At 26.3% G+C, this 20818-nt stretch overlaps 1 protein-coding gene and 1 long non-coding RNA gene across 2 annotated transcripts in view; both read right to left on the reverse strand.

The window, feature by feature from the left end:
* The window catches only part of LOC136083898 (uncharacterized), a 74875-nt gene that overhangs the window by 50763 nt on the left and 3294 nt on the right, over positions 1-20818 (reverse strand). Inside the window, exons 2-6 of the mRNA XM_065803816.1 lie at positions 13939-13993; positions 13667-13771; positions 12873-13037; positions 12383-12457; positions 12214-12291 (exon numbers count right to left, since the gene is read on the reverse strand). Of these exons, the coding sequence (XP_065659888.1) occupies positions 12214-12291; positions 12383-12457; positions 12873-12947 (228 nt within the window). The 5' untranslated portion in view covers positions 12948-13037; positions 13667-13771; positions 13939-13993. The remainder of the gene's footprint in view (positions 1-12213; positions 12292-12382; positions 12458-12872; positions 13038-13666; positions 13772-13938; positions 13994-20818) is intronic.
* On the reverse strand, positions 4692-11412 carry LOC136083899 (uncharacterized). Its single transcript, XR_010640183.1, has 2 exons — positions 8493-11412; positions 4692-4920 (listed from the first exon to the last, which is right to left on the reverse strand). It is a non-coding gene; the product is annotated as an uncharacterized LOC136083899 (long non-coding RNA).

Here is a 20818-nt window from a genome sequence, read left to right on the forward strand (position 1 = left end):
TTATTACAAATATTAGCAAATGTTATAAAAGATAATATCTTGAGTAGAGAAAAACTTGCTAAATATTGTTTGATATAATTTTAGACTGCACCCCAAATAAGAGCATAGAGAACAAATGACAATAATAATTCGTTTTGTTGATTTAGAATCACCATCATCACAAGTTCGGTTGAAATTAAATAAAATTTTTTAGGATTCATATCTGTATAGAAATCTACAGGTGCTTTTTTGGCAAAAACATTATTGAACAATTGAAAAATTTTAATTTACCATTTGAAAACCTCCGTGGACAAAGATATGATAACAAAAGCAACATGAAGAGTAAGGAGAATGGGGTACAAAGAAAAATTTTTGATGGAAATCCTCGGGCGTTTTTCACTCCATGCAGCGTACATTTAATAAATTTAGTTGTGAATGATGCATGCAAGTGTAGCTTAGATGAACTAAGTTTTTTCGGTGTGGTGCAACAAATTTATAATTATTTTTAGGACCACCTTCTCGTTGGCAAGTTTTTCGTAGCTATTTTCCAGATTTTACTGTTAAGTCATTAAGTAATACGAAATGGGAAAGCCGCATTAATGCTTCAAAACCATTACAATACAATCTAGGAAAATTTTATAATGCTTTAATGCAAATATGTGAGAATCCAAGATTACAAACTACATCAGTGGAAAAGTCTTCCCGAAATGAGACTAAAGGGCTTGCAGATTTTATTTACAAGTTTATGTCCATGGTAGCCCTTGTTTGATGGTACGACATTCTTTTTGAAGTTAATATTTTTTATAAAATATTACAAAATAAGAGCGTTGGTTTGAATGCAGCTACACAACAATTAAATATTACTAAAAACAAACTTGTAAAAGTTAGAAATGATGAAGGCTTTCAAAGAATTATTTTTGATCATGCTGAAGTTGCAAAAGAACTGGAAACAGCTACAAATTTTGAGGAAGAACAAGTCAGGAGAAGAAAAAAAAAGCCACAGTTCGATTATGAAACACAAGATGAAGCATTGCAAGGTCCAAATAAAAATTTAAAGTTGAATTTTACTTTAAAATTTTAGTCTATTGCAGCAAAGTTTGAACAACTGCCTCAATATAATAATACATTTGGTTTCGCTCATGATATTTATTCTATAAGTTCAAATTCTGTAGCAGATATATTGAAAAATTATAGAAATCTAAAAGAAATTTCAACTCTTGGTTCTCAAAAAGATATTAGTGCAGCGGATCTATGTAATGAAATCAAAGTACTTTCTGGAAGATTTCCACAACAAATGACACCACATGAAGTACTGACTTTTATCGTTGAACAACTTTTTATTGACAGTCTACCAAATATATGTATTTCTTTTAGAACACTATCAACACTTTCAGTGCCTGTTTCAAGTGGCGAACGAAGTTTTTTGAAATTAAAAATAATTAAAAATTATTGAGGTCAACAATGTTACAAGAAAGGCTGGTGGAATGATTAATAACTTTGATAGAACACGAAGAATCATCAATATTAAATCTGAAAGAAATTGTAAAAACATTTGCAACAAAAAAGGCCAGAAAAATTAAAATTTATGTTTTGCGTCCTTTTTTATTACTTTTTAAAATATACTTTTATTTTTATTATTACATACTTTCAAAATACAAATAAACTTTCTAGCTTCCAAAATTCAACTTCTCTATTAATTTAACCGTCAAAATTAGAAACAAGTATTTTTATTCTTTGTACCTATATTATATTCCAAGTTTTCAATTTTTACTGTTAATTCTAGAATGTTACTCAATTTATTTCTTGTAATAAGCTCGGTTAAATACTATTATTTTGGTGCGATTATAATTTAAAAATAGTTTTCATTAATTCTTTTAATTGTTGCCTATATTCTTTCAAATACATAAAATTTCGCTTTTTTCCGCCTCAAATATCTATAATCTTGTAAATAAAAGGTGAGTGTCTGAAACCTTTAATCGTCAAAAATAAATAATAAATACTTAAATATGTCTGCCATTTTATAACGTTTATGTCATTTTAAATAACATTGATTACTATGTTTTCGCACTTTTAAATCAAAATATTTTTTTCTAAATTAAATTAACAAAAATTTGCGGAGTAATAATATAAGGGCGGGGAGGGGGGGTGTATTGTTTAAACTTTTTTTGTCTAGGATCTCAAATACCCTAGTGCTTGCCCTGATAAAAAGTAATGTTTAAATTCCTTTTTTATTAGATCTAGAGAGGTTATATTTTTATTAGCTATGTTTGAGAACTTTTTCCATAGATATGGTTGACAATACTTAATTGAGTATGGGCTCAATTTTAAACTATATTTTGAAATAACGAAGTTGTTTTTCAAGGATCTTGTAATATATTAATGACAGATTTCACTGAAATAGGATTCAAATATTTTTGGAGACAATCCTAACTTATTTCTTTACGTAAAGACTAAAACTTGATGTAAATTAATTTTATATATGTTTAATGCTCAAAGTAAACACAGGAGAGGATAGCAAGGTTTATCTTTCTTAGCACCAAATATAATTCAACATTCATGATTTTTGTTTACTGTAATATTTTTACTTTTGTATGATTAGTATTTGCCCAAGTAATGTTACAGTATGTTTCGTAACTCTAAATAAAAGCATAGTATAAACCTTTTAGTAATTTAAGTTTATGATTTGGTTTAGCTCCATATAAACTTAGCTTTTGAAACTTTTTTTCCTGACCGTTTATATGAAAATTCCATCGTAAATTTTCATTTAACTCTGCGCCTACAAAGTTTACTAAATATTTCCTTTAAATAAAAGTTTTGTTTATTATAAGTTTGGTAATTTTAATGGGATTTTGTCATTTTTATTTGATTTATAGAATAGTACAAATTTTGTTTTGTCAGTATTCAGAGAGAGTTTGTTAATTAAAAAACCACTCATTAACTTTTTCTAGTTGTTTATTAACGTGTTTAAAAAGTATTTTAATATCTTTGTGTGAATAAAAAAGATGAGTCATCAGGAAATAGTTTTAAATTTATAAGATTTGATGATAAATGTAGACCATTTATGTACTGTAGAAACAATAATGGCCCCCTAAATAGCACCTTGAGAAACCTTTCAAGTTATTGAGTGTTTACCTGTTACTTTTAAATCATAGCATATGAATTGTTTTCTGGTTGTAAGGTAGTTTTTGAACCAATATAAATTTTTTGTTTCTAGTGCCATAGTTTTCAAGTTTAATTAACAGTATACCATGGTTTACTGTATCAAAGCCTTTAGAAAGAGAAATGAAAACTCCCTATGTAAAATAATCGTTGTTTAGAGCGTCAGACATCTCGTTGATAAGCAAGACAATGGTGTCGTTATTTGAATGCATTTTTTTGAATATCTAATAAGACTTGATGGAAGGCTGTTGCTTTTTGCTGAGGCACTTATAAAATCACTTTTTTACGAAATTTTTATTATTAAATTACAATCTGATTGCATATCAACTTATATGCTATATAAACTCTTTGAATTTATATATTTTTAAAAAAAATTCCTTTAAAAAAAAAGTTACCGGTTTTCCTAGACTAGGTAGAAAGGGTTCTGATGGATTGTTTAAAAGAGAGGTTTTCAAGAATCTCTGTCTTTGACCTTCCTGAAAAAAAAGTGCCGGCTGTTGCTTTTAAAAGTGTCAATTAAAAGAGTTCAAGATAGGCTTCAAAAACAATTAAGCTTACCATGTTGCATTTCAACGCAAAATTTATTGCTTACAATTACTATTGTTTAAAAATATTGACTTTGCTCGTAGGCATAGACATAAAATCCCAGAACAATAGTTTACTATCAAATGGTTGCAGGAGCTCATTTTTTTATTAATAAGGTCAAATAAAACACTTTAAACAATGCTTAAAAAAAATTTTAAAACAGAAAAAAATATAAAGCTCACAAAAACCTATGTAAAAAACATTAAAAAAAAAAATCAATCTTTTTTATAAATAGTAGAAAAAACGTAGCAAATATAATAACACCAGAAAAATTATGAATTGATTTTTTTTGTTGTTGTTATGTTGTTGTTTTTTAATGACTTTTAATGACGATTTTGACAATATAGATCATTTCAATGATACACTACCCAGCCGGCACGGGGACGTACAAAAAACGTACAATGAACGTTCAGACGGAACGTCTTAGACGCGTTCAAAACACAGCAATGTATAGACGCTCAAGGACGTCTTATTCGGACGTTCAAAAGACGTCCTATAGAGACCTAAGTAAGACGTTCCTTTTAAATTCAATTTTCTGGAATTAAGCGCGCGTTCTATAGTAGTTCTATTTAAATTCCATATGCGTACGAAATTTCGTACGCATATGGAATTTAATCAGAACTACTATAGTTTACTATATGGGCGTGAGTCACTATAGTAGTTCTACTATACACTATAGTGTATAGTAGAACTACTATAGTGACCCACGACCCTTTAATTATCTCGAATTTAATCAGAACTACTATACAAAGTAAATCAGTATAAAAAGTAAAGTATAGAATACTTTACCACGACCCTTTAATTATCTGTTTATCTAATTATCTGGAATTTAATTAGAACTACTATATATAGTAGTTCCGATTATATATAATCAGAACTACTATATATAGTAGTTCTGATTAAATTCTAGATAATTAGATAAACAGATAATTAAAGGGTCTTGGGTCAGGATGATAAAGTTGAAAACATAATAGAAACGGGAACAGTTTCGCCTAAATAAACCAATAGAATACACAATTTAAAGTATACATTATCTACAAAATATTTCAGATTACAGATATAAAAAATTGTCTTCAAAACTGTCATTTTCGCTGCTTCCTTTCTCACGACCACCGCCGCCTTTTCTGTCTGGCGCTCTTTTTAGGACATTACCAATGCACTTTTCTATTTCATTTCCAGCATACTTGAGCATGGCCTCTGTGAAAAGGAAAAAAAAAATAACATAAGAAAGTTTAGAATAATAGTTCATGTTGCTTTCACACACTTAATTAAATATTAACAACAACAACAAAAACTTTTTATGATATATTTATGATATATTTATTATATAAAGTATAGTTTCAACACTGAAACTAATAAATCAAATAAGTCTAATAAAACTAAAAACCCAAGGCAAATTATATATATATATATATATATATACATTTCAACAATAATTATATAACTGATATTGCAGACATTAGTCAGCAATATGACGTCACGCAGATTTAGGGATAGGCGAGGGCTTCAGTACATACATCGACTGATTTAGGGAGAACTCGCAAGGGAGTTGATAACACATCGAAGGGTTTGGGTTGGGGCAGGGATCAATTTATTTTTATTATTCTTCCTTTTTCCTCTTCTTTTTCTACTAAATGTTACTAAAAGAAGGTAAGCAATTTTATCACGTTTTGCTTACCTATACATGCACATGTAGATATATATATGTATTATATATGAATATATATATATAATAAAGAAATATGCTGATATGAGTAAATAAGAAACAAAAAAACTATAAAATTTACAACTAGAGATAAATTTATTCAACATAAATGAACTTTTCAGTTTCCACTTCGTGCAAAACAGGAAATATGGCGAGCCCCCTGCATTCTCGAAGACAAACACACTTTTTTTTCAAGTCACTTTTGGAAATGAGTTTTTTTTCAACTTTTCCGTAATTTTTTTCCACTAACAGTGCCATATTAAACCTTAATGATGGAACTGGTTTGACATATAAATTAAAAAGATACCTTCGATTGATAACATCACAATGAAAAGTTTCATTATTTTCATTTTCTGTCACAAAAGCAACTGAATAGTCAGTAAGAAGGAAGCATCTGTCTTTTTTATTTTTCGATATTTTTGTAAATAAAGACTTATGTGGAACATGTTTAAAAAATTTTTTAAATTCTACTTGTCTTTTACACACTTGTACAATAGGGTTAATTGAGTTGTTAACTGACTGCTTTAGTCTTTGAAGAAATTTTTTAAATGGAAAACAAGAAATACTGTTAACTTAACAGTATTTCTTGTTTTCCATTTAAAAATTTAACTTAAGTGAGCAGCAACGATTAATACAATCATCAGCTAAATGAAGTAGGTTATGTACATTATATACAGTAAAAATTTCTCGGTAAATATACTTACATGAATAAACAAAATGTGCCATCATACTGCGAGCATAAACTAAGTGATTGTTGCGAAACTGGTCATTAGATGTCAACATAATACCAACAGAAGAAAATGCTCATATATCTGTTCAGATACAACACGCTTTAATACAACAGGACCTAAATATATCAAAAACTGCCGAAACTCTGTAGCTTTCCAACGATCTAGAAATTGAAGACTTCTTGGTTGACGAGCAAATTCACTCGGCATACTTCCATTCAAACAAGTTAATTTTCTGGAAATTTCAGCTATTTGGGATGCAGATATTTTTCCAGCAGGCCCTTTCAGTAAATATTTTAAGATACGCTTTGTAACACATAAACAAACCAAATACATATAATCTAAAACAAAAGAATTAATACAGGGAATCCCAATATTCACAAGTGGAGAAACAGCTTTTTGATGATCAAGATAGCCATAGTTTTGGAAAGTCAACTCGAAATTCAAATTGAAATCAATTTCATCATTGAAAACAACTCTTCCATTATGCGAGCTATGCACACAACACCTTTCACAAGAGTTGTAGCCAGTGTGGCTTACAACACTCTTTAAATAGGCTCTAGCTGGAACATCACAAATAAAAACTTTAATTGTTAAACTAATATGAACTCCATCAAAATCAATTCCACCTTCTTTAATTTCCATCCATTCCTTCACAAAACCTGATAGGAAATCTACCAAAGGGTCAGGTTTACAATTTCAACAAAAAATTCCAATAATAAAAACGTCTGAACCCTCAAACATACCAAGAATAGGCCATAGCTAAACAGTAGATGACCGGAAAAGAGGAAGGCCATCAATATTTACAAGTAAATTGATCAAAAAATCATTTTTAACAGCTAAATATGTTAATATTCTTGTAACTTCACTCTTAATTCCAAAGTATGCATATTCGCCACCACATTTATTTTGAGTTACTATTTTTCTTGGAGAGATTAATTGTGTTCGGGCATCTTTCGGAAGATTTAATCCTGTTTTTCTAAAAATACATAATAACTGCTTAATCGAATCACAACTCCATTTATTTTCAGTTGCACACGCATCTAACCTCAGATTTAAATGTGTTAGTGACTTATGTTTTTCATATTCCTCTGATAACACTTTATCTGAATCATCTGCATCTTCAATTAGGTTTTCTGAGTCTGAAATTGAATCCATATCAGTTTGAAATTCTGAAGCTATATGAACATTTGTATTCAATGAATCTTGGAAGTACTCTGTAGCACACATATCTCTTTGAACTGTCTCTTCCTCTGTTATTTCCATCACCTTTTATTTATCTGATACCACCTACTTGATCTTGAATTCATTTTATAATAGGGTTTGTGATTTTGAATGTTTAAAATATGGTTATATACTTTGTTAGTATATAACAAAGCTTTGTTGTATATATATATATATATATATATATATATATATATATATATATATATATATATATATATATATATATATATATATATATATATATATATATATATATATATATATATATATATATATATATATATATATATATATATATATATATATATATATATATATATATAGGTATATAATTTGCAATTGAAAACATTTTTTTAAAAGTATTTAAGTTGATTTTTCTGAAATTGAGTTTTCGTGGGTTTAAATTAAGTCAGGGAAAACAGGTAGAAAATCAGGGGAAAAGTGAATATAAAAGATTTTTGCTCAAAATGAGTATAATACTCAGAAAAATGTCTGGTCATATACTACTATATATAAAATACTATATAGTAACTATATATATCCTACTATTTAGTATATATTAGATATTTATTTTAATCATATCATTCATTTATATATTTAATATAGCTATAATAAATAAATAAATAAATAAATATGTATATATATATATATATATATATATATATAAAAATATATATATACATATACATATACATATAGATATATATAGATATATATATATATATATATATATATATATATATATATATATATATATATATATATATATATACATATACATATACATATATATATATATATATATATATATATATATATATATATATATATATATATATATAATATATATATATATATATATATATATATATATATATATATATATATATATATACTTTTCACTAGGTCACCATCATCAGCTTGTAAAACAATATGTATACTATATATTAACTATATGATATTTTACAAGATTATGATGATGGTGACCAAATATTTAGTGTTTTTAAATATAAAATTAAAAAAAAATTATTTACAATATCTTCGTAAAAGTCTGTTAAACCTATAGGTTTAACTTATTAATTATCATTACAATGATAATTAAAACTTACTATTAAATTGACTTTAAGCAACTCCTTGTGAAACCTTTGGATATTAACATTTCCATGGTATTAGTTTTAATTTGAGATAAAAAAAAATGTCGTGTGGTTTAACAACTAAACTGCGCATAGTTAACCATAAAAATTTAAAAAATAATAAGTTATTATAAACCGGGAATTGTAATTTTGTTTAGTTGCTTGTTGTCCAGTATTTTTATTATAATTCATCACGCTTTCTGAATGTAATTAAGACGTCTTTCAAACGTCCTACGCAAGTCTGAAATATTTTAATGGGTTCCGAAATAGTTCCAGGACGTCCAAGACGCAAACTGAACGTACATTGTACGTCTTCTGTACGTGCCTGTGCCGGCTGGGTAAACACTTATCTGCCAAAAGAAATTCTGTAAGTAACTAAAACAAGCATACGAAGTAATATTAAATGCTAATAAATACACTGGTGTTATTTTTGAGCTTAGGGAGTTTGCAAAGCTAAATGTTTATCAATTAATTTTTTGCAGTACCCATCTATTTGTTTTAACCTTGAAAAAAAATTTATGTCACCAAACAAAACCTTTTTTATATTATAGATCATATATCAAATAAACAAAAATACCATTATTGTTAATAATAATTCTCATATTGTGTTAATAATATGGCTTAAGTTATTATAGTTGTATAAATAACTTAAAATAATTCATTATGACATGCACATTTTTGTCAAATTATATTACCAATATAAATGAACAGCTTAAACTTGTACCGTTTTTTCAATACAAAAGATAAATTATAAATGTATGCCCAAAGCCTATTTAATATCATTAAATAAAAAGTTTTTTTTTACCAAATCTTGCGTCTTGGATGACATCCTAAAACATACAGTTCTATTAGCCAAACTAAATTACACAGTGGTTCTTTGTAAACCAGGGTGACCACAATAATCCGCAATCCACATCCGGCCCTCAGTAACCATTTTTCGGTCTTAAACTTATATAAATTTTTATTTATAGTATAACCGACTGAGATTAATTTACAACGAAATGTATAGTGAGCATATTTTTATAAAATATTCACAAATCTTTATCTTAGTTTTAGTCTTTAGAAAGTCGTTTATATTTAAAAATATCTTCGTAATTATTATTTTCAATTTGCCAAATCATCCAAAATGGCATCTTCAAAGCAATTAAAAATCAGCCAGAAGGGTTGTGTTTTCAGCAGTAAATGTAAACAAAATACTTTTTTGGTGAATTTATATAGGTTCTAGTATGTTTTAAATGTTATGAATACGTTTTAGTGTGCAAAGAACATTAGTCCAGAAGATACTATATTTCAAAACATTCAAAAACTTATTTCAGTTGAAAGCAAAAACTGAAGAAATAATTCAAATAACAGTTATATTCAACCCAAAAGTTATTTTACAGCGACCGAATTTTCAATTTCTACTAGAGGGCCAAAATTATTGAATAAAATATTAACGAATAAACTTAAAACAATTTTTACGCTTAATGATTTTAAGAATAAATTGAAACAAAAACTACTGATGAACGACGTAGCGCTCAGCTTTTTCTGAAGTTTTAATGTTTGCTACTGTTAAACTATTAACAATAATTAGAGGTTTGTTATTATGAGCTTGACGATCTTAGAAAAGGATTGTGCCACTTGTTATTGCTTATATTCTTTTTTTTTTTTTTTAAATATATATAAAAAATTATGGTTTATTAGAATTATTCACATATTTCAAGGTATATGCTGGTGTTAAAAGAAAGCTTCAGGATTATGCGTATTAGCTTACTTGCTTCTTAGTAATATAGTACCTCTGTAATAATTCTTTTTTTTTTTAATTTTTCTCAACGAATGCAAAAACAAAAAGTTAAAGTAGGACTTTAGGACCGATGATTTTTAGTTTATTAAGTCTTTCGAAAAACGTTTTATATTATATAGTGTTACGTTGTTGTTATATATTTACGGTATAGACTAAGAGATTTGGTGATAAGACCAATTATGTCTTCTTCTTGCTCCTGCTATTTGTATTTATATTATGCTTTACGACTTTAATAAATTTGTATGGCAAAAAAAAAAAAAAAAACATAGCGGCTATATTTTAACGCCTAACAACGAGGGTATTAAAATTCTCTCCAAATATCGTAAAAGTTGATTAACCTTTAACCAATAGGGAATTATCTATAAAAAAAATTTTTGTTTCAAAATATCTATACAATTAAGCTCAATTGAACATGTCAACATATAAGACTAAACAAAGAACTGCAAGAAAACCATAAAATGATTGGAAAATTTAAAAACCTTATTCTAGCTTTGTATTTGAATATAAATTTGTGGGAGCAGCAATCAAGGGCTTAAAATTTTAATTATCATCTAACTTTGGATGTTCTGAATCCTGAAAACACAGCAGAATTAATTACCTGTTTTGCTGAATTAAAAATATGTTTTAAAAAATATTTTGCAACTAAAAAATACAACGCTGACAAAATCAAATTGTTTACAATACCAATTGGTTACAATAATTTTCTGTTGAAGTTAAACCTATACCATATATATTCCAAATGGAGTTAATTGATGTTTAAAGCAATGGTGCCTTAAGACAGGCATAAAATCAACAAAACTTGATGGCTTTTAAAAAAAAATCTTGCCCAAAGTAGATACAGCACCTCACTCTGGATTCCACTCTTTATCTCTATAAATCTTAAATCTGTCATTGTATGGAATACTGTTGCTCTACCTGATGCAGATCTTCCAAAACTCTTATTTGCCAAAAATTTTTCTTCAAACGTTGTTACTTTAGAATTTGCTCACATCATCTTGCTTTCCTAATTCATTTAACTTGCAATCTTTTAAGCCGTTGTTCAATCTTCATACCATTGCTCTATAAACTTCATCTTTTCTCCTCTAGTAATTTGCAACTTTAATTGTGGTTACTTGAAGCTTTTTTTGGAAACAAAGATGATGAATATATGCATTTATATATATATATATATATATATATATATATATATATATATATATATATATATATATATATATATATATATATATATATATATATAAATACATATATTCATATATTCATCATCTTCGTTTCCAAAAAAAAGCTTCAAGCAACCAGAATTAAAGTTGCAAATTACTAGAGGAGAAAAGTCTGCGGTCTTTTATATAATTGTAATAGATATATTTGTATATATATCTATTAAAATTATATAAAAGACCGCAGTTATAAAAGAAAAACTAGTTACCTGGAAGAGTATTTTTTGAAGTTGATTAAGTTATTTACATTTTTAAACTCTCGTTATTTTTGGATAGCAAGACGTCAAGTTATACAACTGATGAAAACCCTGAGTGAGAAAGAATTTACTGATATCAAGTTTACACTTTAGTTAGCGTAACTTTAACTTGTAACATTGAGCGTAATTATAGTTGTTTATTAAGAAACTTGACTTGTTAAGGCAAACTAAATTTTTCTGAAGTTTGTAACATAATCTTGTGTCTTGCTTAAATCAACGAGTTTCTAGTAGTTCCAAGAATTCTACGTTTATTATATATGAAATGTTATTTAGGTTACCATTTCTCTTGTTAAAACTTTATACGCTTAAACAACGATTTGGTAGATTTAAGGTTAAAGAACGGTCAATACTTATTATTCTTTAAAACGCAATTTGACACAATAATAAAAAAAATAGTTTTATTTAAAATGCTTTAAAAAAATTATACATATTTTTGTTACCTTATAGTTGCATCCTATGTTTATGTATTGACAAGGAACAAGTGTGTTAAAACAATCGTCAGTAATATGCGAAAACATCTATATATAAATTTAATAAACAATTTAAATAAATATCTAAATAATAATGCTTTTAATACTAAGTTGTTAGTTTTTGGGATATAAATTTAACCTCTTTACGCAAAATTCTTAGACCACATTGGTTTACACAATCAAGTGGCAGACACTCACAAACATTTAGATGAGCCTAGATTTGAAGATACAAAAAAATATTTACAGCTAAATACTTTCACACTATATTTTATAACTTACTTTAAATTAGAAAGTAAACTCTCATAATTTCTTTCTTTATAGTTAGATAAGTGTTTTTATTAATTTATTATTGCTCTGTTCTTTAAGAACATTGAGCACTCTGTTTGTAGAATACACTAACATATTTTATACATATATATATATATATATATATATATATATATATATATATATATATATATATATATATATATATATATATATATATATATGTATATATATATAGATAGATAGATAGATAGATAGATAGATAGATATGGATATAGATATAGATATAGATATGGATATAGATATAGATATAGATAAGTATATAGATAGATATATAACATCATATACAAAATACCAAATACCTGTATTTCTAAGTTAAAAATATTTTGTAAGCAATAATGACATGTATGTAAACAAAAAGTGCATTGATTTTCCATGTGATAATTTAGATTTTTACGCAAAAGTAAAGCAGAGCATAGTGTATTGAGGCATTTCACTTCTTGATATTCACAGTAGCTAATATGGTTCTAAAACAAAATTAAACAATAAATAATGTCACTTAAAACCACGTTAATTTATAAAACTTGTTTTATTAAATGTTTCTAGAGTTTTTTCAATACAATGTACACAATGTTACAAACAATGTACACTTAAAAAAAAAACTTTCTTTAACAAGTTATGGTAACTTTTTAGGGTTGAATTAAGTGTATTTAATCAAACAATTAATTTAGAGATATGTTCTAAAACAAATTTTACTATATTGATAAGTAAAGATTTGGTTTCAGGGTTTATATTTGAACCATTATTTACTTATATTTTATTTAAAATTCATTGCACCAATAACAAAATGAATGATTATGTTTTGTTTTATAACTATAACATTTTTACATTTTTATACTATAGTAATTTTTATTTTAATCAAATTATTTATTTGGTATAGATTTTGAGGGTAAAAGTTGCATTAATTAAAAAAAAAATTCATTTTTAAAACAAGCAATCATCAAAAAGTACTTTAAATATAAACAATCAATATACACAAATAGATTTAGTTTTATTTATATTTATATAAACTTAACTAGGAACCTGTAATTTTAAAGTTCATAATACTATTATACTAAATTTATTCAGAGCATTATTTTAGATTAAAGAAATATACTTTAAAGAGTCTTAGTTCTCCGGTCCATGGACAGTTTTTTTCAACATTTTTACATTTTACTTTCAGTTGCAGAACATGTCGTTCAAAAGCTTTATCTGGAAAAGTCTGTAAAAAAAAATTTAACCAATAAACAAGATTAATCAGTATTAACCAATAAACAACATTTATTAATATTAATCAACATTAATCAATAACCAAGAGACAACATTTTAAGCTAATAGATTTTCTTTATTAGACTAAATAATAAAAACTTTATAAAAGTGATCAGTTACCTTATCAAAATTTGAAATGCTTTTGTCTAATGGACAAACTAATTCTCCCCCGTTTCTAAAAAGAAATGTTATTATTTTACTTTCTCGTATTTATTGGACTAAAGTTTTAAATTTTTTTTGTTTCATCTAACTTTATTTACTTTTTTTTGTTTTATTTTTTTGAAATTCATGCTTTGCTAAAAAATAATCTTAAACCCCAAGATAGTGTTGGTTTAGCATAAGAATAATCATAAATAATTATTAATAATAACCCAATGAAGCGTTCGTTATTGACCAAACTTTTTGTGTACCAAAATAATATTAGAGCAGTTGTTTAGCGAAGCCTGGTTTATACCTCGCATTGTCTAAGAATTCAGGTTTTAATAATATCTTTGAAGTTCTAACAAAATAAACTAATTGCCCACAGAATAATTTAAATGACAATCAGTTACATCACAACTATTAAAATTTTTTGTAATATTTCAATTGTACTTTTCTAGAGTTGCTTGTTCATCTTTTCAAGTTCCGCAAACAGATTTCAAATATTTAATTTAACTGAGGAAAATTAGTAACAAATACAACATGCACTATTGCTTTCTTTATAAGAAAAAGAAAACCTGAAAAAAAAAATTATATGGACCATTTATGTCTTTCACCATTGCTGGTAAATAGAAGTGTTTTTATTAGTTACAAGTAGTATAATAAATTGTTGTAAATCAAAATAAAAGATGTTAAAAAACTTAAATAATGTCATTTTTTCTTTTTTACAATTTTTTTGCATGCTAAAAGTCAACATAGTTATTATTCTGTTTATATATTAAACCTAATGTTGTTGATAATTGTATGTGCTATAATTTAGTTGATGTTGTTTAGTAAAAATAGATCACTAAATTATTTTAGCGCTAAGTTGATATTGTTATTGCAATGCATATTTACTTTGCTAAAATAAAACATAAATTACTGTTGATCATGTTTATTACACACTTTAAAGCTTAAAAAACTTTTATTCTTAGTACTGTATCTAGCTTTATAATGGTTATACAAATTATAATGCTTGAATAAAATCATAGATTTCTTTTAAAAAAATTTTTTTTTTGCATAATTTTATTGCTCTGCATAAAAATCTGTGATAAAAACTTAGTAGGTTTTATACTTTAAGTTGTTTATTGATTTGAAATATAATTTTGTTTTGAATATTAGTTGTGTTTAATGAGGTTTTTTTAACTTTATATTTTGGTAACATAAAATATGTTTTAAATATATGTTATATGTAATAGAGTTTATCAGATAAACAAACTTTCAAAAATATTGGTTAATGATTAGAGGTCACCATTTTTAACATATGCAACAGTATGTAACATAAAATTACCGTACTTAACACTTAGCCGTATCATCAATTATTATTTTTTTTGCAGTTTTTTAACCAAAAACTGTTTTTACAGACTTAATGCCTTAAAGAGAGTAGTTACAAATTATGCAAAGTATACTTTTGAGCATTCATCACTACATATATTTGCATAATTGATCATTAAAAGTTGTTGCTTGATTAAATAGTTTGAATCATGAAATAAACATATGTTTATAAACTCTGTATATATGTTTATATAATTTCATAAAAATTTTTTTAAAAAAGTTGGATATTTTATCAGTTAACAAACTTGAATTTTTAAAAATAATATTAAAAATACTTTTATTTATTATATTAATATTTAATAGACAAATATTTTATTATCATAATAAACCTCAAAAGAAATAACCAAGATTAATATTTTACTCTGAATCTGATTACTTGTCAAGCTTCAATTCCCAATCACGTTTTAATATCACGTTTCAATCGACTCGAAAACCAAATAACATATGTTAACTTTTATTTTGAAATTGTAAACATTCCATATACATTTTCAAAATATAGTTTAAAGATTTTTCAATGAAATTTAACAATAATTCAGCAGTAAACGTATATGAGCAGCTATTAGTATCAAGAAGACCAAAGTGAAAAAAATTAGGCATGTTATGAAGATTAAAAGAGTAGCAGAAAATATCACATGACAGATAGATTGAAATTAGGTGTTTCAAAATGTTTTTAATGTCAAGAAATTAGACTAAGCATAGATTTTTAGAAAAAGCTAACCAAAGATTAAAAACCAAATACCTTTAAAGTCAGTGAATTAGTTGATAGTGCAAGTGTTATATAATAGATGAAGAAGATCAGAAAGATACGAAGTTTACTCCTTTACCTCTAAAGAAAAGAAAGATACTTTTAACAAACTCATTTAAAATAGCACCAAAAACGTTTTCAGAAATTACTTCATTTTTGACTGTCCGATGTTGTTTACTAGTTCTTTAACAGCTTTCATTTAATTCTATGGCTAGCATGTTGCCACCATCGTAACAAATTAAACATTTATTTACTGCGTTACGAGGAGAAACAAGAATCTAGATGAACCTAATTTAAATATTTTAAGAATTGATTGATTATATTAACCTAATTTTTTGTTTTGATATTATATGAATACCCAAGGTTACTCATATTTTTAAGCCTACTGACATCAAATCAGAAATATTTAAGCAAGCTAATTTAGTTCTAAAAAGGAGTCGCAGCGCAGTGGTCAGCGTGCTTGCCTTAGAAGCAAAAGATCAGTGGTTTAACGCCACCACAGGGCAAGTTTTATAATATTGGTAATAAAAGAGGTATGAACTTCCTTTTAAATGCTCTTCCGCGGTGCTCTGTGAAAAAACCGTAAGGATTTCTTGAGGTACAAATAGTAATTAAAAAAGGTTTTGGAAAGAGCTTACTAATTCCTCAACAAAAAAATATTTTCTTATCTTAATTGAATTAACTCTTAACTTTTCAATCTTAATTGAATTAACTCTTATTTTTTTATCAGTAAACAACATTCAAAATACGCAAAAAGGTGTAATTGCATTATGAATTGCACCTTTTTGCGTATTTTGAATATTGATATTTATGGCAAATTCAATATTTAATTTGAAAATGAAACTTACATCTTTTTATTTTATTATGTCTCATAATAAGCGAATTATGATCCATAGCATGACCGAGGTTATTAATAGTTTTTTTCTCGTATTTGGTCGAGTTGATGGCTTTAAATTTTGATATTTAATGAGCTGGTATCAAGAAGAGTATTTAGATATTGCAACTACTGTGATTTCGTCAATTAAATGACACCTTTGATATATAACTCGAGAGCTTGTTATTTTATCTTTATTAAAAAAAAACTGTCAGACTTAGCCAGAACAATAAAAGCAAAGAAACGTTTTTCTGTCCCAAAACGAAAACCTATTTTTTCAATTAGGAAACAAAATTTTCCTAACATTAAGTTTTTCGAGTTATTTTATTATTATTTTTGCAATTGTTTAAACTTCTTTTTAATTGTAGGACTAACCAATGATTAAAAACGGTTTCAGATGAATCCACAAGTGGGGGGTTTTTTCAAGTTTATTGAATTGCAACTAAAAATCTAGACTGAACTTAACAATAGAAGTAAGAATTGGTTGCGCCGAACGAGGATATAAGGTTATTGTCAATGCGAGTGTACGCGAGTATACGCAAAATAAAGTGCGCGTCAATTTATTTTACAAGTTGTTGAAAAACTCAGAAAGCTTTATCCATTTTATTTGAAATTGAAACTAATAAATACTTTATAGTATTTTTTGCATTATTAGTAATTTCTAATAATCCAAAAATACTTTAAAGTATTTATTTATTAAAAGCAGCCTGATTGAATTCTGGTTACATTTTTATTAAAACTTATAAAAGTAAAAAGTTTTGTAGCTTTATATTTTTAAATCCGCGACCTTTATTGTTTTTAAAAAATATTTAAATTGTTTATTTGATAAACTTAAATATATAAACTTAGTAAGGTATGGTAAATTTAATATTTTTTAAAGTTTCATTAAAGTTAAATTTGAAAAAAAAAAGGTAAAAAACACCATACTTTTAAATGGCGACTTTTTGTTGACATTTTCAAATTTTCAAAAAGTACGCGGACTAGTTTATGCCCGTTATTTAACCTGTTATTCAAGAGACGTAAACATTTTAAAAAAATTTTAGGGTATAAAACACCTTGATGGAGCACCTCAAAAACACCTTGATGGAGCACCTCAAAAACTAAAAAAAAAAATGTTTAGCCCCAATCATATAATCAAATAACAAAATTATGAAATTTAAATTTTAGTTTATCTTACAATTTTTTTTTATTGTAAACAGAAAAATACTGCAGGCATTAAACTGTTATGATAAAACAAGCATGCTGATAAAATATAATTATTTGCAAATTAAAGTTTTTCCTGAACTTAAGATTTGATTAAGTGTCAAAATATATAAAATGTTCATGATCAGGTGTCATAATATCAAAATATATGTCAAAACACGCATGAATGAGCGACGACAACAGGATTAAGTTTCTCAATTTATAATATGATATATTTTATTATAAATTAAAAAAATTAATCTTGTCGTAGACGCCCACTTAAGCGTGTTTTGATACTAAGTTTTTTAACAAAGATTTTTCACGCTTTGTATCACTTTCCACTTCGCTTTCATTTCACACTTCGCCACTTGCACTTTACCCTTCACACTTTCACACTTTCCCCTTTTAGACTGTTTGTTTGTATTTATACAAAAAAAAAATGGTAATTTAAAATGTAATGGGTTTAAAAACAAACTTTTCATATAAATATTTGTTTTTTATTGCGTTATATAGTTAGATCAAAATAAGTTTCTTTTACTATATACATTTTAATAAACTTCGTACTTGTGTTAAAGAACAAAATAATTATTTGTGTAAAAGGTGTAGACTGATAAATCTAAGTAACAAACTTAAAGCAATTTAAGTTTAATAGGATGACAAAGTTCGTAATGATACTCAAAAGCTTAGAGTCTAAGCGCATCTAGAGAAGTTGCAATGCTTTATTTTGGTTAAAACATTTATGAGAATTTAATATATAATAAAAATATTAAATTCTCATAAAGGTTCTAACCAAAATGAAGATAATTTTGGAATAATTTAAACTCAGCTAAATGAGCTTCTGCCATTTTATGCTGAGCTGTTAAGAAAATGGTTTAAAATAAAAAATATTGACGATGAAATTAATGATGTCGAAGAACTTTTTATATTGAAAAATTTCGAGTGAATTTTGTTTTTTTAATAAACATATCAAAAATATCGGTAAATATTTTAATTCCGAAACTCGTTTATCTTGAAACTCGTTTATCTTGAAACTCGTTTATCTTGAAACTCGTTTATCTTGAAAAAAAAATTGCTTTAGTTGCAGATATAAAAAAATCTTTTAGGTTGTTTTTTTTTTGTTTGTTTGTTTATTTTTTGCGTATGGAGGGGGGGGGGGGGATAACATGAATATAATTTTAGATATATATTTTTTTAATATAACTTTCTTTTTGTTAATAACCACCGTAAAAACTTTTATTTGCTTTACATACACCCTATATGTAAAAAAAAATATACATTTACTTCACAATTGGTAAAGCATAAATATATTTTAAATAACTAACTTACCAATTCTTTTATAACAACACCTTTTATATATTTAATTACCCCCACTGGTGGGGTAAAACGGATAACCCTATTTTATTTGATACATATATCACACTTATTGCTTTTCATGTATTTAGAAAGTCAAACTGTAATGGTTTTATTTAGCATAATGTAGAGTCTTCTTTTCAGTTTTATTCTTCTTACCATCTTTCAATCTTGTGATAACATCTTGTGCAGTTAAAATTTCTCCCTTTTTGATCTGGACACGTGTTCCACGTTTTTTTAAATTCGCAAGTGCTGTCAGTGTAGATTGAATCGGGCTAGATTTAAATACAGAATCAGTTGCTCTATGCAGGTTTTTTTTTTTTTAAATAACATTTTTTTTTTGTTAGGTTTACTTACAAAACCACTTTATTCATAGAAAGAGTTTGTTATCTATCTTACTGACAAGAGCTTTAGTAACGTAGGAAATACAGACTTGTCACCATTTTTATGAATGCCTTTTCTAAACCATTTTTTAGGATTTTCTTCCTATGGGATTTCAACAGAGCAAAAAAATCAACATCAAGAGGTTGTAATGCGTGACTAATGTTTGAAGGTAAGCAAAGTAAAATTATACGATTGTTTATAGCCTTTTTAACATGAAAATATGCTATATTTAATGTCTTCTCATATAACTTGAAAAAATCTGTCAATATTTTTAAAGAAAGATCATTAGCTCTTGCTTTTGTCAAGTTAACGTTTTCTTTTTTCAAGAACTACATTCCATTCTTTTTCATTAGACATACTCTTGTCTTTCCCTGACTTGTCATCTTTGAATGGAGCTACTAAATTTTTGCTCCAAAATTTTATAAAAGATTTAATTATCAGTATGATATCTTCTTTATCTTGTGAAAAACTCTTATCAGCTAAGCACATCAGAACTTCCGCTAGAATATTTTCCTCAGTATCTTTTAAAACAAACCCACAATAACTTCCAATTATTTTGTCACTCCTTTGGAAATGATTGTGGGATGATCTGAATAAAGTCCCATAAGGAATCTTAGAAGACTTTGATACATTGTATACTGACTCTTCTTTCAAAACAAGCTGTATGGCAGTCATTAATTTGCTGAGGTTGTATGTAACAATAGTCTTTGAATTATGATCCTAATGAAAATACTTCAGAAGCATTATATAAAACTAATATATATAACCGAAAAATGTATAATACTATATTAAAAAGCAAAAGTGACCATAAATATATGAATGAATGTCGTGTAGCTTATGATTTTGTAATAAAATACTAAACTGTTAGTTGGATTTTATACATTTTCTATACTATTACTTTACCTGTATATCCATTTTACCCTATTTTAGATTTTTGTTTATATGAAAATATG

The sequence above is a fragment of the Hydra vulgaris genome, chromosome 08 (genome assembly GCF_038396675.1).
Source record: "Hydra vulgaris chromosome 08, alternate assembly HydraT2T_AEP".
NCBI classification, from domain to species: domain Eukaryota; kingdom Metazoa; phylum Cnidaria; class Hydrozoa; order Anthoathecata; family Hydridae; genus Hydra; species Hydra vulgaris.